This window comes from Exophiala xenobiotica (genome assembly GCF_000835505.1).
Source record: "Exophiala xenobiotica strain CBS 118157 unplaced genomic scaffold supercont1.1, whole genome shotgun sequence".
Taxonomy (NCBI): Eukaryota; Fungi; Ascomycota; class Eurotiomycetes; order Chaetothyriales; family Herpotrichiellaceae; genus Exophiala; species Exophiala xenobiotica.
Genome location: NW_013562494.1, coordinates 4,702,072 through 4,726,055, shown reverse-complemented (window position 1 = coordinate 4,726,055; position 23,984 = coordinate 4,702,072). Strand labels below are relative to the sequence as shown.

The 23,984-nt window shown below is 52.0% G+C and overlaps 8 protein-coding genes across 11 annotated transcripts; 4 read left to right on the top strand and 4 right to left on the bottom strand.

The window, feature by feature from the left end:
• Window positions 1-2,947: 2,947 nt before the first annotated feature.
• On the top strand, window positions 2,948-5,454 carry PV05_01852 (uncharacterized protein). The gene has a single exon (XM_013466900.1). It carries the CDS (start codon window positions 3,284-3,286, stop codon window positions 5,126-5,128), a length of 1,845 nt encoding a protein of 614 aa, XP_013322354.1. The 5' UTR covers window positions 2,948-3,283; the 3' UTR covers window positions 5,129-5,454.
• A 317-nt stretch (window positions 5,455-5,771) lies between these two features.
• Window positions 5,772-8,046, top strand: PV05_01851 (uncharacterized protein). Its single transcript, XM_013466899.1, has one exon. It carries the CDS (start codon window positions 5,972-5,974, stop codon window positions 7,703-7,705), a length of 1,734 nt encoding a protein of 577 aa, XP_013322353.1. The 5' UTR covers window positions 5,772-5,971; the 3' UTR covers window positions 7,706-8,046.
• PV05_01850 (uncharacterized protein) lies at window positions 8,001-10,436 on the bottom strand. The gene is made up of 2 exons (XM_013466898.1): window positions 10,217-10,436; window positions 8,001-10,160 (listed from the first exon to the last, which is right to left on the bottom strand). The coding sequence occupies exons 1-2, from the start codon at window positions 10,288-10,290 to the stop codon at window positions 8,219-8,221; spliced, it is 2,016 nt and encodes a 671-aa protein (XP_013322352.1). The 5' UTR covers window positions 10,291-10,436; the 3' UTR covers window positions 8,001-8,218.
• Window positions 10,437-10,499: 63 nt separating this feature from the next.
• PV05_01849 (uncharacterized protein) lies at window positions 10,500-13,231 on the bottom strand. Its single transcript, XM_013466897.1, has 5 exons — window positions 12,734-13,231; window positions 12,443-12,680; window positions 12,197-12,387; window positions 12,035-12,149; window positions 10,500-11,985 (listed from the first exon to the last, which is right to left on the bottom strand). Exons 1-5 carry the CDS (start codon window positions 12,767-12,769, stop codon window positions 10,739-10,741), a joined length of 1,827 nt encoding a protein of 608 aa, XP_013322351.1. The 5' UTR covers window positions 12,770-13,231; the 3' UTR covers window positions 10,500-10,738.
• A 111-nt stretch (window positions 13,232-13,342) lies between these two features.
• Window positions 13,343-14,734, bottom strand: PV05_01848. Of its 2 annotated transcripts, XM_013466896.1 has the most exons (5): window positions 14,645-14,734; window positions 14,310-14,576; window positions 14,128-14,238; window positions 13,982-14,076; window positions 13,343-13,931 (listed from the first exon to the last, which is right to left on the bottom strand). In XM_013466896.1, the coding sequence occupies exons 1-5, from the start codon at window positions 14,661-14,663 to the stop codon at window positions 13,401-13,403; spliced, it is 1,023 nt and encodes a 340-aa protein (XP_013322350.1). In that variant the 5' UTR covers window positions 14,664-14,734; the 3' UTR covers window positions 13,343-13,400. The 2 variants fall into 2 exon arrangements, with proteins under 2 accessions (XP_013322350.1, XP_013322349.1); XM_013466895.1 differs by having other exon boundaries at window positions 14,310-14,734.
• A 308-nt stretch (window positions 14,735-15,042) lies between these two features.
• On the bottom strand, window positions 15,043-16,607 carry PV05_01847. 3 transcript variants are annotated; one of them, XM_013466893.1, is made up of 4 exons: window positions 16,507-16,607; window positions 15,796-16,452; window positions 15,341-15,586; window positions 15,043-15,287 (listed from the first exon to the last, which is right to left on the bottom strand). In XM_013466893.1, the coding sequence occupies exons 2-3, from the start codon at window positions 16,238-16,240 to the stop codon at window positions 15,357-15,359; spliced, it is 675 nt and encodes a 224-aa protein (XP_013322347.1). In that variant the 5' UTR covers window positions 16,241-16,452; window positions 16,507-16,607; the 3' UTR covers window positions 15,043-15,287; window positions 15,341-15,356. The 3 variants fall into 3 exon arrangements, with proteins under 3 accessions (XP_013322347.1, XP_013322348.1, XP_013322346.1); XM_013466894.1 differs by having other exon boundaries at window positions 15,688-16,607; XM_013466892.1 differs by having other exon boundaries at window positions 15,796-16,607.
• Window positions 16,608-17,743: 1,136 nt separating this feature from the next.
• PV05_01846 (uncharacterized protein) lies at window positions 17,744-21,661 on the top strand (the record flags this gene model as incomplete). The annotated part of the gene is made up of 1 exon (XM_013466891.1): window positions 17,744-21,661. One exon carries the CDS (start codon window positions 17,744-17,746, stop codon window positions 21,659-21,661), a length of 3,918 nt encoding a protein of 1,305 aa, XP_013322345.1.
• A 726-nt stretch (window positions 21,662-22,387) lies between these two features.
• PV05_01845 (uncharacterized protein) lies at window positions 22,388-23,562 on the top strand. Its single transcript, XM_013466890.1, has one exon. The coding sequence runs from the start codon at window positions 22,682-22,684 to the stop codon at window positions 23,093-23,095; it is 414 nt and encodes a 137-aa protein (XP_013322344.1). The 5' UTR covers window positions 22,388-22,681; the 3' UTR covers window positions 23,096-23,562.
• The last annotated feature ends 422 nt before the right edge of the window (window positions 23,563-23,984 follow it).

Below are 23,984 nucleotides of genomic sequence, written 5' to 3'. Positions count from 1 at the left end.
GTGATGATGACCGGGTTGGTATCGATCACGAGTTCAATTGCTGACCAATTTACTTTCTACCGTGCAGTAATCCATGCGAAAGCACCGGATAGCCTTACCGGTTCACAAAGATGCAGCGTAGGTATTGGAGGATAAACGACTCCAGCCCAGCCGAGGACACCATGGTTCGTGTCCATTCCCATGTTGCAGATACGGGAGACGTCGGCAGCTGCATGTAGTATCCGTACTGGTACCAAAAACGTATCACAACGGAGAATACTTCTCATCAGGTGGGTGCAACGATGTGTACACAGCAGACTCCTCCCGCGTCCGGAAATACAAGCGAGTGAGGTCGCCAGGAACATGCTCATCCGACCTGCACGGCCATGACTTGATCCGGGGACAACTGGGCCGTTATTTTCGGAATTCGACTTGACAACCAGGCTCTGCGAAATTTGCGCACAAAAATAATCAAAAATGGTACTCACCGCTGGCAGTGTGGAAGCAAGAGTGGGCACTCGTAAATTCGATGAGGGAATAGTGATCTGGTCCGGCTACACCAAGCAGGGAACAGACTGTCCTGGGCCAAAGGACAGTTTGGCAAAGGAGGCCGAAAACGACAAATTTCCTCCTTTCCCCTGGCAGTGACCCAGCAACCCCAGGCACCCGGTCAGCTGGTACCTCCTTTCTGTGCGCCTGAGATGTTTTAGTGTTCGCGCCTAGCCAGATGCCCATGTCAGCTACGGACGCCCCTAACCTGGTTGTGGATAGTGGAAACCAGGGTTTTGAGAGGGGCCTTGATGGGCCCTTCTCCTGTCGCTCCTGTCGCTCCTGCACCTCTTTCACCACCTCATGGGAATCATGTCACACACCGCCAGCCTCATCTCGGGATCCACTGGCCCAGGGCGGACCACCAAGCTAAAAGGTATCCTGCAAGGATGACTGTGCCCACGTCGTCACCATTTCTGGAACAACTCTCGGTTGTGCCGGGGTGAGGCTGCCTGGTCTCGAAAAATAAATATCTGACACGATCCCTTTCGCCCAGCAAGGCACGTTCTTCTAATCCATCACCAGACATCTTCCTACACGGCTGCTATAGTCACTAATACAAACATCGACAACCACGCTGCATTGCAACAAACACTTCGACCACCACGTCCACTCAACCACTATCCCACCAAGGGCATAACAATATCATCACCATGCCAGCTGGCTCGAAATATCCTCCCTGCCCGGGCCCTCCTCCCAATCGACCTCTACCAGCACTTCCAAAGTAATGAGCGTCAGCAAAGGGCAAAAGTCGGGAAATCAATCCCTTCCTAATAGCCATCGATTATGGCTTCAACCAGCCCGCGGCTCCAGCTGGACTCGAGCTTCATCATCCATCTCACATGGTCAATGGCATACGAACCTAGACCTGGTCCAATATTTGGGCCTTTCTCCACCTCGAAGGATGGGCAATCCGCCAACAGAGCCTGACCAACACAATATCCTGACCAACATGAAGCCCTCTGGGTGATATGGAGTCAGTAGGTCATGCCTTCATGCAAAAAAAAAACGATGCGTTGGCGGCTCCACGCATGCACAGCACGACACTCATGCAGCGGTCGGCTGAGCTGGCATCAACACGTTTCCAATCCGGGAAATCTCCAATCCCTGCGGAATGCGCCTGCGTGCAGATACGAGGACATTCTTCCACCCTTACCAACGCCTAATTCACGTTGACCCTTGTACAACTTGCTGCATACCTACTTTTCAACCCCTCGCGGCCTTTAATACAACCCTTTCAAACCCTACCATTGCCGACACCGTGCATTACCAAGCATGATGAAGGATTGGCTGTCTCGTCATCCAGTCCGTGTACCAACTTCTTTTTTTGACCACAGCGCGGAATACATGTACCAATAGTCGATACCCCAACAACTTGAATCATTCGTTTTGCGGAGGAATGCTGGTCTCTAGGCTCTGCTGATGTGACTTGACCTGGGTGGTCAGTCACATGTTTGTACCACTACTTTGAGCACATGATGAGCCCCATGCCTTGATGATGAGCCTTGAACGGCTGAGTTGGTTGTTCTATCTACACTGCGATGGACAATTTTTCCCTTGGCTGTGAGCATCTGCTGGACATTTAATGGATAATATTTTCCCCATCAACTCATGACTCTGCTTCATCCTCGTGCTTGATTATCTTCTCTCATTTGTCATCGTATGGCGGTCAGTACCAAGTCAGATACCTGCAGCCAGACCCGCAGTGTGCGTGGCACCTGATGCGATCCTACGCCATTAAGACCGAGGAGGGCCAAGGACCACGTCCCATTTCTGGAGGGCGGATCGAACAGCAGTCACGATCAGTAGATCTTGAGGTGCATGATGCGAGGAGGAAAGGATGCCTGGAAAGCCTCATAACATATTGCCAAGCAAGACTTCACGAGTGAGAGCCTGATAGGAGATGGTGCTCGGCTTGTCGGTAACTTGATGTGACTGTGCCGCAACGGACTTGTGATCCGCAGTCTGGAGAGGCCACCAGGAACGAAACTCAGGCTTACCAGGCTGTGAACGAGTTAGCCAATCCATGACAAGCAGACCTTTTTCACCGTGTCGGGTGGGATACAAGGAAACAAGGTAACAACCACGACAAGACAATAAGATGGACAGAGCAGAGTCAGACAGAGTTTGTCCTGTTCAATCCGCCCAGCTTACAGTATGTCTTGCGTGTCGGTCTTGGTCCTCGACTTGGGCTCTCCTTGGCTCTCCTCAACTGCTCGTTTCTTGCTTGTCCGCAGGTCGGTCATCGGAGTATTTTGTGGGACAAAATGCACTATGGAGATATCGGGATGCCTAAGGAGACCTAGTGGTACCTAGGAGAGACGCCTACAACAAGGCACACTTGTCGATTGGTTGAAGTTCGATCTGCTCCCACAGGCTTGTTGGGACATGACGAAATGGGCGTGTTAAGCTCTTAAGCTCGCCAACCACCTTGTTTCTCATTGCGCGTCCAGCGGATCCAGATTGTCATGGCGCATGCAATTCTTTCAATGTCCCAGATCTGTCTGTCTATCCCGTCATTAATCGTCCCGAATGGGCACGGGCCTGTCAAACTCGTGCAGTTTTGTTTTCCTTCTACCTACCTAGGTATATACTGTTGTTGCGCAGTGTCCCTCTAATTACCTCCATCGTTCCTGCTTGTTTGCCGTTTTGTTTGTGCGCGGCGGTCGCTCTCGAGACTAATGTTGGGTTGAAGCTGTGTTGTCTGCATCTTTCTTGGATATACTGTCGTTATAGACCAGAGCGCCTCATCATCATGCTCCCTCATTATCTGCCACTCGTTGGCGCTTCTCTAATCGCCCTTGCGGCAGCCCAAGATACGGTCTCTCTAGCCATCACTGCCAAACCCACCGCAGGCGCATCGAAAATCATCAGTCCCTCGTTCGCCGGCTTCGGTATCGAGTCCTCCAACCTCTACTCTTTCACGGGAGGGAGCTCGGAGAACCAGCTCACCAAGAATTTGTTGGCGAATTTGGCAAACTACACGGGCACTCCGCCGCACCTACGCATAGGAGGAAATACGCAAGACTACTTTATTTATGATCAGTCACAAAATGACTATACCTGCGAGCGAAACCCCAACCCGGTCGGTCAGGGCAACTATCCCGCCGATATGTACATTATCGGTCCTAGGTACTTCGAGGTCATCAATCGATTTCCCAGCAACACTCCCATCACTTTCGGGCTGAACCTTGCCTATGAGGAGTCGGACTACATTGACCAGATAACGGCCATGGCAACTGAAGCTGTAAGGGGGCTGGACAAGGTCAACTTGGTCTCTTTCGAGATTGGCAATGAACCCGACCTTTACCTGCAGAACGGGTTTCGAACCGGCAGTTGGGGCGGTCAGGTCTATACCCAAGAATGGCTGGATCGCGCAAGTGCTGTCTGGCAGCAAGTCCTCAAACCCAACGGCCTCCCAAGCAACTTCTTTGAGCCGGGAACTACTGCTTCCACCATCGGCACTTCCTTCATGATCCAAGATCTTGACCAGTACGGCATTACCGTGCAAGCTAACGACTCGAGCAATCCGTACATTGCCAGCTGGAACCAGCACGACTATTATTACTACATCGGAGTGTCGACTTACCCTCTTACGCAGTATGCCTTCATGACACTGTCCACGACCAATGATCAATTTGCTGCATGGGTTACTCAAATACAGCAAGCCTTTGACACCCCTTATCCTTATGCTCTGCGTGAGATGGGTGTCGTTGGCCCCATCGGAATGGATGATATCACGAACGTGTTTGGGGCGGCCTTGTGGACGCTCAACTTCCTTCTCTATGCCGCTACCCTGAATATTTCCTCGGTTCAGCTGCATATGACCGATAATAGCAATGCTAGTGCCTGGCAACCAATCGAATACTACGGCAACCAGCCGTTTGTACGACCCAATTACTATGGCATTGCCGCTTTCGATCTGGCTATTGGGCCCAGCTGTCAGGCCCAGGTTGGTGGTTACATCTTGAACGATCCCCCTGGCAACTACGGCGGCCGGATTGCTGCATATTCCATCTACCAAGATGGTACCCTTGCGACAATTGTCCTGATCAATTCCAACCCCGCCAATGTTTCGGAAACAAACAAACCGACCCTGACTTTTGACCTGTCGCTGCCGACGCAATTTGCCGGTCAGGATTTGTATCTGGCCTACCTCACCAACGATGGTGCCGATGCAAAACACGGTACAACGTTTGCTGGTGTGAGCTACGAAGAGAACGGTGACGGTACGCCAACTCGAGTCAATGATACTGTGGTCAGTGTCAAGATTGGAAACGATGGAAGTGTTGCCGTTCCTGTCCGAGACACACAAGCTGTTGTTGCCAATATCGGGTCGCCACTCGCGCAACGAAGTCCCAACGCAAGCGCCTGTTCGGCTCTCGCATCTAGTACACCAGACGCCAAACCAGCAACGTCTGCTGTGGGAACCAGCACGGCGTTCAGCACGTCATCCTCATCAACTCATACTAGTGCAGCATCGCGTACCGGCAGCAGTGCACGGGCAAGCAGCACCAATGGTGTTGCCGGCCTCTCTACGATGATTTTTGGTACCATGGCATCGGCGTTCTTGAGCGGAGTTTATTTGCTCCTGATATAAATTGGTGGTTAATTGTTCAAGACATGCACCTACGATAGACGGCGTTTTACGAACCTTTTGTCTCAGGATTATGACAGAAAGATGCTTTTGATGTGGAGTTGGCCTTTTTTCTTCTTGTCCAGGAGGCCAGACAGGTTATTGAAAGTTGACGAACTTGGGACAGTCCGATGGAGATTGTCACAGCAGGGAGCTGCCGGTACTTTGTTGGCTGGACATGTTGGGGCATCACATAAAGCGCCTGCACTGGATTAGATTATCTAGACTGGCATAGCTATTGATAATGATTAATGGTACTGGTTCGGGAATGTTGAGAAGCCTCGAAAATGTTTGGAATTCAATACTTCACTGCTCGCTACGCCTTTGTAAGATCTGGTCCGGCAAATCAAAGCGTAAGCACGGCCACGAACGGCCACCCAGATGGGAGGTTCGTGAAGGGCCCAACATGGTCCCATGGTCAACGCAGGATTTAAGGAGACGTAGGAGAAGTGTTGGGCATATACTCGACGATCAACCGTATCCGGCGGAAATGTCTCTAGCATGGGGGACTGTGAATGGTCATGCCCAATGACGCACGCTTCGGTTCTTCTGCTGCGGGAAACCCAAAACTCCGCTGCTCATTCAAAAGTCTTGGACTTCCCATCGACACAAGTCGAAGGCTTCCCTTCTTCAAGGACAACTCGATGTACCAAGCTCATCCTGCCAAGATGCTCTGCTTACTGGCGGGAAACAGATGACCAGGGACCTGTTGCCAGCTACGTATTCCGTACACTGCCTAGCAAGCACTGTCCACGTTGAGACGAGTGTCACGACCGTCAACCTCGACCTTTGTTCGCCTCCGCCAATATGGAGATACCCAGCACTCCTCAGAGACCTGACTACCGCCTCAGCGGGCTCTCACACTTCATTCCCTTGAACGACGACTCTCCTGGCGCAGTGTCAACCCGAGGCCAACGTCTCCCAAGTCTTCTCCAGTCTCGATCGACCACCTCTCTTTTCAGCCTACCCAAGCGTGGCCGCCAACCCCAGCCCCGTCGCGGCTCCTTCACGAGCCACCACAGCACCGAAGACGAAGAACATGGCGTGTCAGTCGACGAACTAGAGCCGCTGCGCAAGAGGCGTAGTGCGCACTCGCCGATGGAAATCGACGCGCGAAGAATGAGCCTGGGACCCGAGATCCTCAATACTCCTCCGATGCGCAGCATGCGGCTCATCGGGCAAAGCAATCCCAGATATTTTTGGCACAAATATTACAAGACAGAGGAGGAGCTGGCACGGATGAAGAAGCCCATCCGGAAATACTACGAGCGCAACAATTTCCTGATTGCTCAGTACATGTACATTGACAGACTGCTCGACTCAAGCCTCCCACACGATCTGATCCAGGAGTACAATCAACCCGCGAATGGAAATGGGTACACATCCACTATGAAGACCATATCCGAGGAACGAGAATTGGGCAGCACCACATCAATGACGGCCCTCTCCAACGCCAACAGCAACAGCAATGCCAACGCCAACGCCAACGCCAACGAGCCCCCGACACCGACCGACACCAGGCTCAAACGCACGCCCAAGAACCTTTACAAGTTGCCCAACAATGAAAACACTCCCTTGCTAGCAGACGAAGAACACGGCAGCGAACCCTTCCCCGACATCAACCTCGACGATCTAGACGAGAACGTCGAACTCGATGACCCCATCGTTGCGATCGCTGTCTATGTCAACCTCGCCGCGAATATTGTCCTACTTGCGGGCAAAATCGCGGTGATAATCATGACCTCGTCACTGTCCGTGCTCGCCTCCTTGGTTGACGCAGCGCTCGACTTCATCAGTACGGCCATTGTTTGGACAACCACGAAACTCATCTCGCAACAAGACCAGTACGCGTATCCGGTCGGCCGCCGGCGCCTCGAACCCGTGGGAGTCCTAGTCTTCAGCATTATCATGATCACCTCCTTCTTCCAGGTAAGCCTAGAGTGCTTCAACCGGCTCCTCTCGCCAGACCACAGCGTCGTCGAACTCGGCATCCCCGCCATTGCCATCATGCTCAGCACCGTCGCAATCAAGGGCTTCTGCTGGTTCTGGTGCCGTCTCGTGCGCAATTCCTCCGTCCAAGCGCTCGCCCAAGACGCCGCGACAGACGTCGTCTTCAACACATTCTCCATCATCTTCCCGCTCGTCGGCTACTACGCTCGCGTCTGGTGGTTGGACGCCCTGGGCGGCCTTCTCCTGTCGTTGTACGTCATATTCAACTGGAGCAAAACCAGTTCGGAACACGTCCGGAACTTGTGCGGCGCTGCGGCGACCGCCGACCAGCGCAACGTCCTGCTCTACCTGACCATGCGCTTCGCCAAGACGATCCGGTACATCCAAGGACTGCAGGCGTACCACGCAGGCGACAAGTTGAACGTCGAGGTCGACATCGTGCTCGATGAGAACATGAGCCTCCGCGATACGCACGATCTCAGCGAGAGTCTGCAGTACGTCTTGGAGAGTGTGCCCATGGTCGACCGCGCGTTCGTGCACGCCGATTATGCCATGATGAATCTGCCCAGCCATATGAATCAGCAGAGTTAGAGTTGATTTTTTGGTCGTGGGTCTTCGCGCGATACTACGGATAATTGTCTCTTTGAAAGGGCCACTGGTCCCGTTAGATTTTGGAGTGTGTAACTATTACTGTTACTATTACCGTTACTATCCTGTTACTATTAGTATTAGTATTACTACATACTGCGACCGTCGCAAAAGAATGGGTGGGAATAGACGAGGACGATGCAATTGCCGCAGAAGGATAGGGCCAGATTTTGCAGGCGGCAAGGAAGATCAGGACAGGATTTAGTTGCTAGACACAGAACCTGATATTCGATCTCCCGCCAAAAATGAGGTGGTATACTCCGTATTCAGAATTAATATCTTCGTCGCAATGCATTGCCCAATCCACGACTCAGCGTGGTGTTCTTTTCTGGCTGTTCACATATAACCACGGGCTCAAGTGTGAAGTTACGTTCGTACACACGAGATATTAAACCATATCAAAAGAAGACCATGCATCAATAATGTACTACCTAGGTGATCAATGATCTCTTTTCCTCAGAGCCGACGACACAATCTATCCATCCTCATGGCCACCACAAGCACTCCGAAGTGCACCAGCATCATCGCGGTAGCCGTCAAGATGCGAATATTAGGCACCGCAAACTCCAGCAATGCAAGACATATCAGCGGGTAAACCAGCGTCGCATTCATCCCGTACGACATGCACGGCTGTAATGTACTGAGCAATTTCAGTCCGAGCATTAACAACCGCGTCGAGGGCGTTGTTAACGGCTGATTCAACAAGACGTAGATTCGGTTGCTCAACGTCACCACACCACGCTGTTCGGATTCTTGCGCAGGTTCAAGCAGCAATTGCGAACGTACAGGAGACGTCGTGCCGGCGTTGGCGCTCGCTTCGGCTTTCATTTTGTGTTCGGGAGAGACGGATCTGTTCTGTCTAAAGCGTGCGCGAGGAGATTTAGGACCGAGATCATGCAGGCCTCGTTGTGGTGAATTGCCTTTTTGTGGAGTGTCGAGCTTTTGAATCCGTCGGCCCGGCGTAAGTTCTTCTGGTTCCATGGAGCCGCGGCGTCGTGCCGCAGGAATGTCGTCGAGTCGGCCGGACTGGACAACCTGAAGAACATCATCTGCACTTGGTCGCTGCTCGGGGTCGAGGGAGAGCAGTCGCTTGAGGAATGTGTAGAGTGCAGCTGGAAGTTCAGGACGTGCCTTGCGCTGATCATCGAACCCTTCCCAGGCCATGATCTCGGCTCGGAGTTGGTCGATATCCTCGCGCTCCTCGTGCAAGACATTGGCGTAGTTGTAAGGAAGAGTGGCGAAGCATAAGAAATGTAAGATCATCCCCAAGGAGAATATATCGGACTTGGATGTGAAGTTCTGGAACGGTCCTGTCGGCGAGATTCTCCGCAACACTTCCGGGGCACAGTAAGATATCGTGCCGGTCGCACCGGTTGATTTCCTGGTTGCATACTCATACTGTACTTCGCCGAAATCGCTGACGAGAACTCTTGTTTCACCACCCGCGGTGTGGAGCAAGCAATTGCTGGGCTTCAGGTCTCGATGGATGAAACCGCTGTGGTGGAGAAACCTCAAGCCTGAAGTGATATCCCTGAAGAAGTTGTAGATCTCGTCAAATGGCAGTCTTTTCGGTTCATTGGGTCGCGGAGGTAATTCAGATTCTCCTTTTGATCGTCGACGAATCCGTTCCTTGAGCTCCTGCGTTGTGGTGGTCGCCTGGGCGGATCCTAGGACATAATTATGCATGTCACCTCCGTTGCAGTACTGCTGAAGGATGAATGCACAAGGTACACTTGGTCCAAAGGTGCTGATTTGATAGTCCTCAAGCCAGACGTGTCTGTACGAAACGAGGTTCTGATGGGACAAGCCTTGCAGTAACTGAACCTCCACGAGAACCTTCTCCAACCAGCCATGATCGTCCCCGATCGGGACTCGTTTGCATGCGAAGTAACCAAGGTTAACGCCATCTAGAACATGCTTGACCAAGAGCACGACACCTCTCCCACCCCTTCCGAGTTCTCGCTCCTCGACAAAGAACCTCTCAAAGTAGTTTGGGGAAAATGCCGTCTCGGAAATCCCGTGAGCTAGTGATGGAGGGGCAGGTGCGCTTGCCACGAATTCTGCGTCTGGAGGCGGTGTTGATACAGCAGGAGATGATGCGCTAAGTCGTGAGCGTAGCGGCTGTACTATGCGCCGCCGAGGAGAAGGCGGTGCAGATGTTTCGTTTGAGCCCGGAAGACTCCGGGCAAGCATATCAAAGTAGTCATGGGTGATGAAACTTGGCTGCTCCTCCAGTGGGCTGCTGGTCGAGTCCTGCGTGGAAGGTCCTCCCTGAGAATGCCATGGCCGCCCACATGTTGGGCAATCGGATGGCCGTCGTTCTACTGCTCGGTCATGGTGGAAAGGAACCAATTGATTCGTCTGCGGATCACGGTAGACGATCGTGTCAGCGTGTCGACTGTTCATCGGCGTCAGCCTTTCACTTCTTCGCTCCATGGTTCTGAGCCGACTTACAGCACGACATCTCGATTGGTATCATAAGGAATAATTGAAAGTGTAGGGACGCCATTGGCGCCGTCTTCATCCATCTCAAACTGCGGGGATTAATGGGACCTCGGACAACAATAGACTCATGAACTCCATCATTTCTTGAAGGCTTTTCGTTTCACTGGAATTGTTTGGGATCGCCAGAGAGCGAAACAAGGGATCGATGAGGAGAAGTGAAGTCAATGTAGTCGAAGGCGGAAGTTGCCGCCGAGCGGAGGCAAAGACTCAAAACGAAGAATCTTCACCTGAGATGCTGCAATAATATACTGACTTACCCTAGGTACCTTAGCTCTCTGATGGTCTCGTATGCACCTCTCCGGAGTATGCAGTCAACAGTCTCCTAAATCGACTATTCGAAGACTGGGCTATTTGACACGAGCGCATTTCGCTTTGCGCTTTTGCTACTTTTCCGTACACAAGCTGCACACTAGGCTAGAACGACTTGAGTCCATGTTTCGATGAACCGACCATTACATTGATTAGACACTATCATGAGCCATGCCCCGGCCTCGGAAACACAGGCATCGTGTTTACATTATTGACATTAAATCCTGAAAAAGTCCCCTGGTTGCTGTGTTGCCAGCCTTGCCCTGTTTCCTGATCCACAAATGCACTCTGCCGGAATGGATTGGTGCTTCCGGTAACATTGGCAGTCACTGGCGTAGTAGCAGTTGCTGGCCGATTTTTGGCGAACGGGTTAGTCCCAGTCCGTTGCGGCTGAAGCTGAGCAGGTTGGGAACCGAATGACGAGGTAGGGGTGAAGGTTTGCTCCGGAGAGATTGGACTAGGAGAAAACGACTGGTCGAAGCCCGTACCGAAGCCGGGTCCATTCTGGGTTACGGCACCGGTATTGTGCTTCGCAAAAGGGTTGGTCGACTGTCGCGTTGGACCCGTATTCATCGAAGAGGTTTGCGAAGATCCGGTTGGCATCATAGACTGACGGAAAGGATTGGTTGAAGTCGGCTGTGGTTGCAATCCCATCGGCTGCGGAGAAGGAAGTGCTTGTGATTGAAAACCTGCAAGTCCATTCTGAGGAATGGGAGAAAGGTTCGACTGGAATTGGAAGGCATGTTGTGGCTGCTGCGACGGCTGAGGTCCATACCCTCCGAAGCCTGCTCCGGTAAGATCTGTCTGCAACGGACTCGGTTGGGGCAAGCCTGGATTCTGGAATGTAGATTGTTGTTGTTGCTGTTGTTGCAGGAAGGGATTGAATCCGGTCTGTTGTGGCATCTGCATCGGTATCTGCTGCTGCTGATAAGGCTGAGCTTGTGGCATTCCTGTCTGGAATTGCTGTTGCGGATTGTTTAGTTGAGCCATGGGCTGCTGATTCTGCTCAATTGACTCAAAGAAGTCGATCAGATCAGGCGCTGGTCCTTTGGGTTGCTGCTGCGGCGGGGGCTGCGATCTGGGTTGATTCTGTGCTGTCACATTGGGTGGCTTCTCAAATGCCTTCGACGTTGCTGCCGACGGAATAGGCTTGCCTGTCCTTTTTGCCTCTTGCTGTGCAAGATATTGCCGTCGATTCATTTCGAAGTCCGGGTCATTCAGGTACTCTTCTAAGGAGGCTGTCAAAGTCGTTGGCGCATGTTTCAACTTGGGAACCTCCAGTCGTGTTGACATCTCGTATTGTCGCGCAAGACTGAGATACTGGACCACTTGCTCAGTCTGTCTCCCGAAGGTCTTGTAGATTTGTAATGCCCGTTCTGCATCCGTTCGAGACATTTCAAAGTAATGTTCTGCGATGGGATTAGCACGGTTAGAGGCGCATCTGGCGGTCACACATACCCAGGACATTGATAGTGCCCTCGTTCATGACTCTGAAGAGTTCAAGGAGGTCCATAGTCAGAAGACGGAAGGCTGTCAACGTGATTTCGTTGTCCGGGTCGTGGGTATTCAGGAGCTTCACTGGTCAATGACGTTCGTGGGATATCAAAGTATAGCACTCACATCGCATCGAAGCAACGCTTCTATCTGATCTTGCACGATCTCCGTCTGTCTTAGAAGACCTTTGTCCACTGTCAACCTCCTCATCTTGCCTGTCCCTGACTTGACATAATCCGTCTTCGTGTCCCGGTATGCCCGAACTCGCTCCATGAGGTATTCATAGTATCTTCGTATATTGAGGCCCTGCGTCTGTACTGCTCGTTGTTAGATGAAGTTGTTCCTTTTCCTCCTCGAGATAGAGATGCATACCCTCTGCAAAGCTGCTGATAGCCATTCGCTTTGGCGCATCGGCTAAGTACCTCAGTGTCACCTCTGGCTGTCCTTCTCTGATCATGAGGTGGACCACAATCAGGGACTTGAAGACGATGGTCCATGTTGAGTCTCTCAGGCGTATTTGTAAGGTTCGAAAGACTTCAGCGACACCAGAGTCGCCCCCATTAGTTGCCGACAGGATAGGTTCAATGTACTTCGATTTTGGCGCGGCCAACTACCGACCGGATTAGCCTATGTGTCATTTTACCAGCGTTTCGCGATGTTCACCTTGATCTTTGTAGCTCCCTTGACAATCTTCTCCATGTCTGAAATATCGGCGTCTCCGCCACTGCTGGACTGCAAAGGAACACTACAGCCACAACAACCCCGGCCACACTAAAGGCCGTTTGACTCTGATCTCGAAAGAGCCCCGCGGAGGACAAAGCAGGAGGACGCAGGTCAATATCTCGTCAAGTGGTATCGCAGGTGGGAATCGTAGTTAGGCAGGTAGGTGGTGCTGGCTCGCCATCATAAGGACATGTTGTATGGAAGTCGCAAAAGAGGATGACTGCCTCTGCGCGGCTAAGAGTGAGCTTGTTTCACAGAGATGAGAGTGAGCAACGTCCTGCTTGGCAATGAGTGTAGACTCGTGCCGTGTAACAAGAGTAGCAAAAATCTAGCCTGGGAATCTGTCCTTTGCCGGTGCCTAGCTGTGCAAGATAATTGCGGTCTTGGAGGTTGACGTACGAGACTGCGAGATCTCAGGACATTCTCCAAGAGGCGGACCTCATCGGACAACGCAATCGGTTGCCCCGGGGCTCAGGCAGTCGCACCTAGCTACTACTGTGGTAAGCTGCAGCTGCCTCCACCTTGGCGGCAGCATCACGATCATCACGATGAATAAGCGAGCTTTCCTCGGTCAGATCCCCAGCACGTATCCAGGTCTTTCAAACATTCACAATGGTACACGCCCTAACGATTCTAGGATCCATCTCTGCATCAGCTTCTCACTCTCAGGAAGCTCGTAGCCCAGCATGGTATCTATCAGTCCCTGATCGTGAATTTCATACTTGGCCTCGTACACCTCTGTTCTGGAATTATGCACCTGGTACTTCTCCGCAAACGAGGCAATATCAGAGGCAAATATCTCGTACGAGCCACTGGTGATCAGGGTCTGTTCGGCTTTCGCGTTCTTCCACCAGTCTGGACTCGCGCGTAATGGCACGGTATACTCATCCTCATCTACAGATCCCAAGAACTGCTTCGATGCTCCCTTGCAGCCGAACGCGCTGATCATGTCTATGTCTTGATTCGCTTTTGCCGATGGTGTGTCATAATCGAAGGATACCCAGGGCGATATCAAGGCCACGCCACGGAGGACCTGGCCGCCTAAGTCGACGACGGGGACATCCGGATGTGGGTGTGAGAGGTGAGAAAGCATAGCCAGCGCAAGATTACCGCCAGCAGAGTCGCCAGCGAGGATGATCTGACATAAGTCAGAGACAAGATGGGAAGGAGGGAATGGGTGGCACTCACGCCTGCGGGCGTCAACCCCTTGTTCTTGAGAAGATATTCGAGGGATCCTGCCGCCTGCTTCAATTGGGTAGGATATGTTGCCTTTGGCGAGAGATCTTGTGATAGATTCAGCACGTTGTTCGTCCCGGCCACACTAACAGCCTCACCATAAGATAACACAAATACGGCCAAGTCCACATCTTGCGATTTTGCGGCGGCCACCAAGCTCTTATATCTGAGAAAGAACCCTTCCGAGGCTGGATTCGAGTATGCTCCGCCTACCAAGTCCATCAGTATTGTACGGCGTCATATAGAAAACGTCGCCTTGTGAGTGTCGCTGGAAGCATACCAGGAAAGAATAGCACAACTTTCTTTGCGCTCGTTGGCCCAAACCAATACCCTTCTCCTCCTCCATTCAGCTGCACAACAATTGGCTCGATTTTCTGTTGCTTTGCAAATACTTTGTAGGCCTCCACAGCGCCAGTTCCCTGGGGGTTGTTGTACCGAGAATCGAAGCTCATTGCTCGGAGTCCGCAAGCCATCACGTAGCGTAGGTATGGCATCCCTTCTGGCCGGCCGAAAATGGCAGGGATTGCTGCTCTGAGAGCACCCAAAACTGTATCGGTCAAAGTGGTTCATTAGGTTCAACAATAGCATCGCTTCGCTTGATTGAAACCAACTTACACATTTTGAACATCAACATGGCGCTACAGGGTCCCAGAGCGATAGATGAAGAGAGAAACGTAATTAATCACACCAGGTAAGCAGTTACAGGGGGTTTTGGCTGGGCGAGAAGAGCAATTTAAGGCCTTGCTTCTTGCCTCGACGTACCATTGACACTTGGGCTGAAGCGGACGAGGATCGCGCGTCGCGTTCCGATACTGCAAAACATTGTAATGATGGCAGATCATTTGGCACTTGTGCAGGCGGATTGTCCCGAAACACGGGCACTGGACAGTAATTTAACTGAACCGTAACGGCATCAACCGAACTCAAGGCTCCGAGTATTGAGGAGCTTAGTCGAACAACTGCATTATGGGAACGACGGACACCACACTGCTTGCAAAGTGTCATTCACCCAAAGGAGGAGTAAGAGAAACTTCGTCCCTAGACAAACAAAGCGTTGGTCATACCATTTCATTCTTCATTCATTCTGATTTCGCAAACCCTGAAATGCTGCAACGTAAAGCATACGTGGGCCATCTTTGGCATATCGTACATGATCATCAACATCAACATAACCACAACCGCAGATGAAGCCATTGCCATCATGTTTCACAAATCACACTAATACTATCCAAGCAATGAAAGAGGACGGCTTTCAGCGCTGTCGTACGCACTTTAGTCCAGAGTCATCATAAAGCCGAGTAGCATGCTTACATTGGACCTTTTGTCTTTAATCCATCATGAACTCACCACGAAGCATTCTTTCGCCGAGGTGATCTGGCTTCTTCATCCTGACTGGAGCCGGAGGCTCAACGGCTTTTAAAATTTCTTTTGGCGGCTCCGGATTGGAGTTGCTGACTGCACGAGGTCGACCGCCACCTTGTGTGAATGGATTGCCCGATGAGAACGAGGGTGAGCGTCTGGACCTGTCACGAAGGGCTTCAGACCAATTGAAACCTTCTGTCCGCGGGTCAGCGTGAGTCACTCAACAACACAGAGACTACGCAGAAGCCACACTCAATAGACGGGGCCGTATGAGAAGGACTGGCCTCGACTCTTACCTGTAGTCTTGGCCGGGCTCGACATGCTTGGTCGTGAGGGAGTGAGAGTGGCATTTTCGGAATTGGATTTCTCAACCACGGTAAAAAGGGAGGACGAGGGGCGCCTACCACCGCCAGTAGCAGAACCAGGGCTTGAACCCATTTTCACGTCTCGTAGAGCCTGTGCTCCAAAACTAACTCTTCTGGCGAAGGATGGGGAGGAGGGTTGTCCCATCGTATGTGGTGACGGATCATCCTCTTCAATGACTGCAGGCTCATCTCCAAAACTGTTTTTGAAATCTGGTGAACTTGACGCGGTTGAAGTTGCGATGCTCGCTCGTCGTTGAAAGGCTGTGAAGGGAGACTGGGTGGAAGGGTTGGTGTTTAATCCAAGACCCGTGATTGAGGTGCCTCTTCGATGTTGGGTGGTGTTAGGGTTCGAGGGAGTAACTGCAGAGGGTGGCGAGGAGGAGACTGCGGTGGTAGAGTGTGAGCGAGGATTGAACATCTCGATAAAGGAGGACCGACGTCGGTGTTGGGGGGCAGGAGATGGTGGTGTGTTTTGGCCGGACATCTTAAGAGAAATAGCCCGTGGTGAAAGGTATAGTTGTACAAGAGAAGGCAGAAGTTGTATCAGTTCCTGTTGTCGAGGGTAGTTCGAGACGGCTTTTTGAGGTACTCCGTACTGGACAAAGGAGATGCAGGTCAAAGGTCACGTCATGGTTGGTGCGAGCGTGGGTGGTTGGTGCGGCTGACTGGCGTGTCGAACAAGGAGGGGATCAGCGTCTATTGATTGTTAGGTCGGTCGAGGGGATGAGCAAGTGGTAGGACTGCTGGTACATGGACAATTGTGAAGTCAATGCATTGGGTTTGGACGTTGATGAAGAGGAGGGAGAAAGGAGGAAGCGAGAATCAAGGGCAGGAAATGCTGTCGGTTTAACTTACTTACATAAAGCAGGTGATCGAGAGCAAAAGGATAAGCAAGAGAGTTTCCTTTTACTGTGGCGCCTACTCCAGGCGATAAGTGGGCGCGCATTAGGGTCAGTCTTAGGTCCGTCTTAGTGAGCTCTCTCCAGATTCAAGGGCCACGAAGGACGCTTCCAGTTGGTCAATGGGCTGCACAGGCCTCCAAACCTAAAGCATCCCAGGGACCTTCATCCGTTGCGTCGCCAGTGGCCTTGCCTTGGCAAAGTGTGGGGTAAAGCCACTGAGGTGAACCATGGGTGAATCGATGCCCTTCGTCTGCTTCTCGACACGACACAACACCATACCTGGCACACCCCCTCCATCTTCACACAGGAACCCCTTGGTTCAACCAGTCTCTCCTGCTTAATCGGCCCAGCTTTGCCGTCAACTTCTCTTCTTCCACTCCGTTCTCGTCATCATCTGGGCAACGCAACACGCGACCACTCTTCACTCATCTCACTACCAGCTTCGGCCTGGCCTATCCCATTCAAGATCCCCTTGTGTATCGTCCCACAACCATCCTCTCAGCCAATAACTGTTCTCTCTCACACCCTCTTTTGGTCGGGAATACTCAACGGCCTGATTCTTCGGACATGATACAATCATCAACGCGTGGCCAGCGCTGCATGGTTCTTTGTTTCCACACCTCTTTCTCGTATGGAATTGCAATTCACCTCGTACGCCATCAGCTTTCGGCTCATGGCGGAAGCATCTTCGGATGGCGAGTTTTCGCCCTATGATATTCTTCCATCCGCCGGCAAATCCCAGTGGTGTTCTCTGTCCCTCGTCAGCCGGAAATCCTCGAGTTGGTCCTTGCACGGCACCTCGCTATGTCCGAGCTTTGGCCATCCACAGGAATGTGAGATAAAGGTATTGCTCACGAACGACCACACTAGCCCAAAAGCGAACAATGACCTGCATTCGTCCGCATCGCGAATCCTTTCTCCTTATCAGAATCCGAATGCGGTCGATGAGTGTGGTTGATGCAAACATCTTCCAGACAACACGTACTATGCAGGCCTTTGTCCCAGGTAAGTATTATTTAGTTTTGCTCCGGTAAGTTAGCAGCGTTTGTGAGTTGGTTTTCCTTTCTCTTCGATACCTCCCCAAAATGGCGCCCAAGAAGAACGTGAAGAGTCAACGTCGACGGCTTCTAGTACAGCCTCACAAACAAGCTGCACGGGCACGTCCAGGGAGCAGCGTTGTCCTCCCTCGGCCATTAGCAAGGACCATAACCACTCTACACCGTGGGCATGGTATTTCCATTGCGGCTCCAGGCAGTCCGCGCTATGTCAATCTATCGACCGTACCCAACCCCCAGCCCGATCACTCGACTTCTCACCATACTCCCGTGCAGCAACCGGAGAGCAGTGCTGTATCTATCGCTCGCCAACTTACACGGGTCAATCTCGTCGAGCGGCGTTCATCTCCTGCACTTCGGCTTCCTGACATTGGGAGTCAATGCACACCAGAAGATGCGGAAGACCTTTTGGAGATGATGACTGGATACTTCCGGCGATGGACGGAAACTGGCGCTGTCCTAAGTTTACCTAACTTTTTCGAAGACATGAACACCATCGTCGATAGAATGCAAAGTATTTCAAACCTACCGAATGAAATCGTGGCTTCTCCCAGCCTTCTCCGAAGCCTACATGAGCTCGAAAAGGAGTATACTACATTTGCCTTCATTTGGGCCCCCTGCATCCAGTCAGCATTTGCTGAGAAGCTCGCTGAACTGCAAGCTCAGATCCGCCAATCGCCCACATCCGTCCGTGAACCAACATTCACGTCTCTGATATCAGATATCCAGTCTATGTTGCCTCATCCTGCACTTCGACCTATCTTGGATCTGGCTGAGGAAGATGCACTGGTACTCTTAGACCCGGATGTCGCAAGAGATCTCATGACTCAATGCGAGGAATTGCATGACACCTTCCAAGCCTCGACTTACAAGTCGGAAAGAAGGATGCTCTGGCTTCTCATCTGGAAGTGTCTGAAAGCCGCATTCATGAACTACGAGGTCGGCGGCTTGACGCATGTCACCGATCAACGGTGTCTCGAAGCTGATTTCTTCAGTAAGCCTGGAGTCAGCAGGGAGTTGAGGCGCCTGATCCAGTTGCCCGACGCTGCAAACCCAAGGACAATCGAAAACATAGTCGGCAAATATTGCCGCTTCATTGACAGATGTCGGGCAAATCCCCACGAAAGATATTTCCACCTCCGCCAGTTACGCGAGAAGTCATTGAGAAATCATGTCTTGTCTTCACTCAAGAGGTTTGCCGAGTCCAGGCTACCCGATACGAACATATGGCCCAAACTACACTTTGCAGTCATCCGGCTGAACTCCATAAACGGCGGTCCAGCCGTCGTCAGAAGATGGAGAGAAGAAGAGACACAGGGACAGCGGGTCAATTCGCCTTCTTACCTCCCCTCCTCACCCGGGAGTCATTCTTCGGTCAGCCCTCGTAGGAATCCAGGCGCAGAGACAACCAGTGTGCCGCATGGCGCGGCCCGTTCCTCGCCAGCCACTGATTCAAGCATCGTCGGGGACACAGAGAGCGCTCCGACTACGACAGAACTACATATCGCAGCCCAAATCCGTGAGCGGACAATTAAGCGTTCGTTCCCTCATCCGCAAGGAATAAACTACAGAAGCGCTTACGACTACGTTCATTGCCCGTTTCCCGAAACACGCGCTCATGAAGTTGCTCAAAGCGAGCAGATTTCCCGCGAATTGGCAAGCCCTGAGATCTACTCGGAAGGGCCTCGAGTCGAGTATCTAGTCAACAGACCTCCTGCCCATACTCAAGATCCAGCCACGCTTTCAGTCTTCACAACAAGACGGAAGCTAGGACCCTTTGGGTGGGTTCGCTCGGTCGTACGAAAACTCCTTCACAGTAAAGGTCGAACTGCTTCACCAATTGTTCTCGTCCCTCGCAAGGGTAGGGGGGATCGCCCTTCCGGTCGCCGCCGTGGCGTCATTGACCCAGACAGTCGCATCCAGAAGGCATCACCCACAATCAGGCTACGAGGCGGAGGCGGCGGCGAATCAATCCACAAGCAGCCGGGTGCCAAAAAGCCGTCAATACGGCTACGATTCGCTGCTCCAAAAAGCTTCCAAAACCAGCATATTGCGTTGTTCAAACGCCAATTCCACGCCAGACATGGCTCCCTTGCAAGTCCAGATGGACCCAACATTCTGAGGCTTTTGGAGCGAGCAACATATCATATCGATGATGCTTTGGACCTATATGGAGACCATGCCCTCACACATGACTCTGCAGACACAGAAGTTGCACAAGTTGACGAGCCCAAGGCAGTCGAGGAGAACCGCACTATACCGCGATGGCAGGGTCCTCCTGGACCGTCAGCACCTCCTGCCGGATCAGCTCCCCTGCGACGACCTCTTGGAGAGCTCCCAGCTGGTGGTGAGGTGTATGATGACAATGCAGGAGAGCTTGATGATCTCAGGCCAAACCCCCACCGTCAACCGTTACGTGAGCTCCCGGCTGAAGAAGAGGGGTGTGATAGCGCTCAGGGCTCGCCAGATAGTGCACGAGACCAAAGTCAGCAAGGCTCTAGCAATGATACGGAACGGGAGGGGTCGTTTCATCCGTCGAACCAGGAGAATCAGCCACCTATTGAGATTCATGGCGATGGGCAGTGCCACGAGTGTCCTCAATTCCCTGGACAGTATCATCACTTCTGCCATTGCCAAGTTCAGGTGGTCCATGTGCAGAGATCTCCCCATAGCAGCAACGAGGATGAGCTATCGGAGGATTCAATGGAAGTCCAGGACGAAAACCGAGATCCTCGTCACCCAGAAGATTCCATCGAAATCTACGACGAAAATATAGATACTGATGACCGTGAAGATCCAAGCGGGGACGATGACGACAATGCATCAGTCGATACCATTCCCGGTGGCCAGTATCGCCCAGTTCGAACACTGCCTCACCTTAATGATGACGTGTGGGTAGAGGATTGGCCAATCCGTGACGATGACGGGTTTGGACTTATATTCAAGACCATCGGGGAGGCAGATCTGAGCAAAGTCTTCGGACACTTGGATGGATGTCTTCCAGAACTGGCCACGTCTCCGCAAAAGAGGGCCGAACTTCGCCATGACCTTGAGGATCTTCGAAGGCGCACAAATGAGCTCAGAGCCGCATACAGGGCTCTCGTGGGCAGTATTGAGCCAATACAGTTGGACAAAGTCCCCAAAAACGAGAAGCTGCGGCGCGATCCCGACTTTCCCGCGATCCCAGAACTCATTATGAGAGCATCCATCGAGGTCAAAGAGCAATACAGGCGCATGAAGGGTATGTTGGACAAATATGCAAGGCCACATCCCAACCTTGCTCTTCTTCAGGCTTTGAACCGATTCTTCCGACTAATTCGTGACTTACGGCGGCTATTCATCGAATATGACCACAGGGTTAGTAGCCCCAGTTCAGACGAGGAGGATCTGAGCGACACAGACAGCCAGCCATTTCTCTCGGATGAAGAGCAAGATCGAGTCAACAACTACGAGCCACCTCAACGTCCGGGCCTGCCGACCAGAAAGGAGTATGATATCATGTTCAAGGACGAATTGCTGCGAGAGCTCAAAGTCGAACGCAGGGACCGTCGGAAAAAGATTGATAACATGACCAAAAAGCAGCTGATCCGAGAGCTGACGCGTTGCGATCGGGAAGGGAACTTGGGCGCTGGAGCTCGACATGGCTATAGGAACATGATGGAGGACCCGCGTGCAAGAGGACGACCAAAGGATTTCAAGCTGGACGAGGCTATTGAGGAATACGAGCGTCAGCGAGAGGAGAGAAGAGACGCAGAGAAGGACGAAGCTCACAGGCAGAGGCAGGCAGGCAGAAGGGCTCAAGGACTTTCTAGCACGAGGCTTTGGACAGGCCCACCGAGAGGACAGATGCCTTTCACGCTCGACATCGATGATTTAGGGGTTTCGCGGGACGCATTGTACGTGGAGTCGGAGAACGAGTCTACTCCTACCGCGCCTAGCCAAAGATGAGGAGGACTCTGGAGCGTGACGAAGTATTCTTCAAAGGGTTCAGGGAAGGTTTCGTGGTGAGGACAGACGTTGGGATACCTGATACTGTGTTGCTATACATAGTGGATTAGATTCGAGTAGAATTTCAGCATGTAATAGGAAGAAGTATGACTTCAATTACTTGTATTGATACTCCGTAACTCCCGAAGAGAAATTCCCGTCGATTGCCTTGAGTAATGGAGATTCTTGTGAGTTGATGTCGCAAGGCTGATCGGGGAACCAGTGGAGAGTGTCTGGCATTTCATTTGCTCACTACTCGTACTCGTACCTGTGGACATGCACGATCAATCTCAGGTCTTCCAGGATCTGCGCCACTGCGCCAAATCTCGCTTCGACCCCAGAAAAGGCCAAGTGGATGCTGTACAACAAGCAGCCTGTCGGCCTTTACCCCTTTGGACGTTGCCCCTTGCAGATTCTCCAACAGATTTACCTCCCTTGAAACATTTGACCATCTGCTTATTATACTATAGTATTTCCCATCGAATCCACTCGCGTGACCCAGTGACAAGTCTTCAAGATGGTGCACACGCGTTTCACCAGTCCCAAGTCACAGAGGTATGACATGCGTGGACATGGGCTGCGCCCCTTTAAATTGAGCCTAAGCCTCATCTCCCAAGACTAAGACGTCAAACCACCTTCATAGGCGAGCAGGATACTCCGTACTCCGTATGGATATCCAGGAACAAGAAGACCAAGACCTCGTCAATGTTTCGGGGTCCAAAAACGGTCAAAAGAGAAATCTGTTACGGAGTGGTCACTTAAGTATCGATCTTGCCCAGTGTCACTCCAAAGCCTCTCTCTCATCCGTCCCATTTGCAAAACCACTCACAGTCGTTCCTGCCTCACCTCAACTCTAGCAAACAAACTGCTTTTATCTCGACTTCATCTCCCTCCCTTTCGCTCGTTTCCAAAACAATCACCAAACCCTCTCCTTGCACCAAACTTCGTCCAGAGAACCTTTGCCCACACAAGACAACCAAAATGCGTTTCACAGCCCTCCTCACCACCTTTGCCTTCCTTGCCGCCGGCACCTCAGCACAGGACCTCAGTTCCCTCCTCTCGGAAGCCTCCTCGCTTGTTGGCACAGACACCGCGTATCAATCACTCCTCTCCAGCGCCGCCTCTGTCCTGAGCACCGCCACCTCTGGTCTAACAGGCGACGCCGCATCAGTGTACTCCTCTGCTCTCTCTGCCGCTGGCTCCGAAATCGCCGCCGCAACCAGCATGGCTGGATCCCTCACAAGCGCAGCTGGCAGTGCCGCTGCTAGTGCGACTGCTGCTGCTGGCTCGGCTGCTGCAACTGGCTCAAGCACTGACAATGGTGTCGACAGAGTCGTGCTACCTGCAATGGGGGCCATGGGTGCCGCGGTTCTGGGACTGGCTGCCATGTTGTGAGATAGAGTCGTGCATTGTCGATATCAACAAAATCAGGAGAGCAAAAGGACTGGAATAAAACTCAATCATGTCAAGAAGAGCGAGGGCGAGATCACTGGCGTTTATGGCACCCGCATTACTCTGACGGCGACTTGTTCAACGGCCTGGAATTAGGTTTAGCATCTCGTCAGACGGCGGCGTATGGAATACTGGCTTTCAAAAGATCGAGAGCTCTCTCAAGTTTGCTTAACGGCATGATTGGCTTTGGGCTGGGGACTTGGTGATGGAAAAGTATCAGAGAGCCTTTTGTGCACCACTAGATTGCTACTCTTGCTAAAGCGGAGCATATCTCAGCGGAATTAGTAGACAGAAAATGAGAAAGGCTCGATACTATGCTATTAGGAGGGAGTTTGTGCGCTTTCCAACCTTCCGTTCACGGTAGTATGTGGGTTACGAAGAGTAGGTTGGAAGACGTGTCCCGACTCACAGTCAAACGCCTATCGAAAGCCAACAAGATACCTTCTGCAACAAGTAAGATTACGCTGGTTAAATGGTAAGCAGGAACTCAGGGCGCCTGACGACGGCTATACCAGAAAGGAAAACCGAGAGCTGCATGGTTAGATATGAAAGCTATTCGATAATCTTTACAGAGCCAGGACGGTCGGGCTTCGCACAGGGTATTAGGTTACCACCTTCATGCCTCGCCATACTTCTCTTGGTCGTTCTGTACTCCTGAAGATACTAAGTAAGGTATATGGCATTGACATGTCTTGCGAGGGCTTTCAAAGCTGTGAGACTCTGTGGACTGCACGCGCACATGCCCATGCCCATGCACATTCAGTCAGTGTGTGTGTGTGTGTGTGTGTGTGTGTGTGTGTGTGTGTGTGTGTGTGTGTGTGTGTGTGTGTGT

Bases quoted from the DNA above. Each gene is read 5' to 3' on its own strand.
- PV05_01851 (XM_013466899.1), top strand. From the start codon at position 5,972: ATGGAGATACCCAGCACTCCTCAGAGACCTGACTACCGCCTCAGCGGG.
- PV05_01850 (XM_013466898.1), bottom strand. From the start codon at position 10,290: ATGGATGAAGACGGCGCCAATGGCGTCCCTACACTTTCAATTATTCCT. The intron at 10,161-10,216 runs GTAAGTCGGCTC...GCCGATGAACAG, and splicing joins ACCAATCGAGATGTCGTGCT to TCGACACGCTGACACGATCG.
- PV05_01845 (XM_013466890.1), top strand. From the start codon at position 22,682: ATGCGTTTCACAGCCCTCCTCACCACCTTTGCCTTCCTTGCCGCCGGC.
- PV05_01852 (XM_013466900.1), top strand. From the start codon at position 3,284: ATGCTCCCTCATTATCTGCCACTCGTTGGCGCTTCTCTAATCGCCCTT.
- PV05_01847 (XM_013466894.1), bottom strand. From the start codon at position 16,240: ATGTCCGGCCAAAACACACCACCATCTCCTGCCCCCCAACACCGACGT. The intron at 15,587-15,687 runs GTAAGAGTCGAG...ACCCGCGGACAG, and splicing joins GAGCCCGGCCAAGACTACAG to AAGGTTTCAATTGGTCTGAA.
- PV05_01849 (XM_013466897.1), bottom strand. From the start codon at position 12,769: ATGGAGAAGATTGTCAAGGGAGCTACAAAGATCAAG. The intron at 12,681-12,733 runs GTGAACATCGCG...TCCGGTCGGTAG, and splicing joins AGGGAGCTACAAAGATCAAG to TTGGCCGCGCCAAAATCGAA. The intron at 11,986-12,034 runs GTATGTGTGACC...ATCCCATCGCAG, and splicing joins GGGCACTATCAATGTCCTGG to AACATTACTTTGAAATGTCT.
- PV05_01848 (XM_013466896.1), bottom strand. The intron at 14,239-14,309 runs GTATGCTTCCAG...TGGACTTGGTAG, and splicing joins AGTTGTGCTATTCTTTCCTG to GCGGAGCATACTCGAATCCA. The intron at 13,932-13,981 runs GTGAGTGCCACC...GACTTATGTCAG, and splicing joins AGGGGTTGACGCCCGCAGGC to ATCATCCTCGCTGGCGACTC.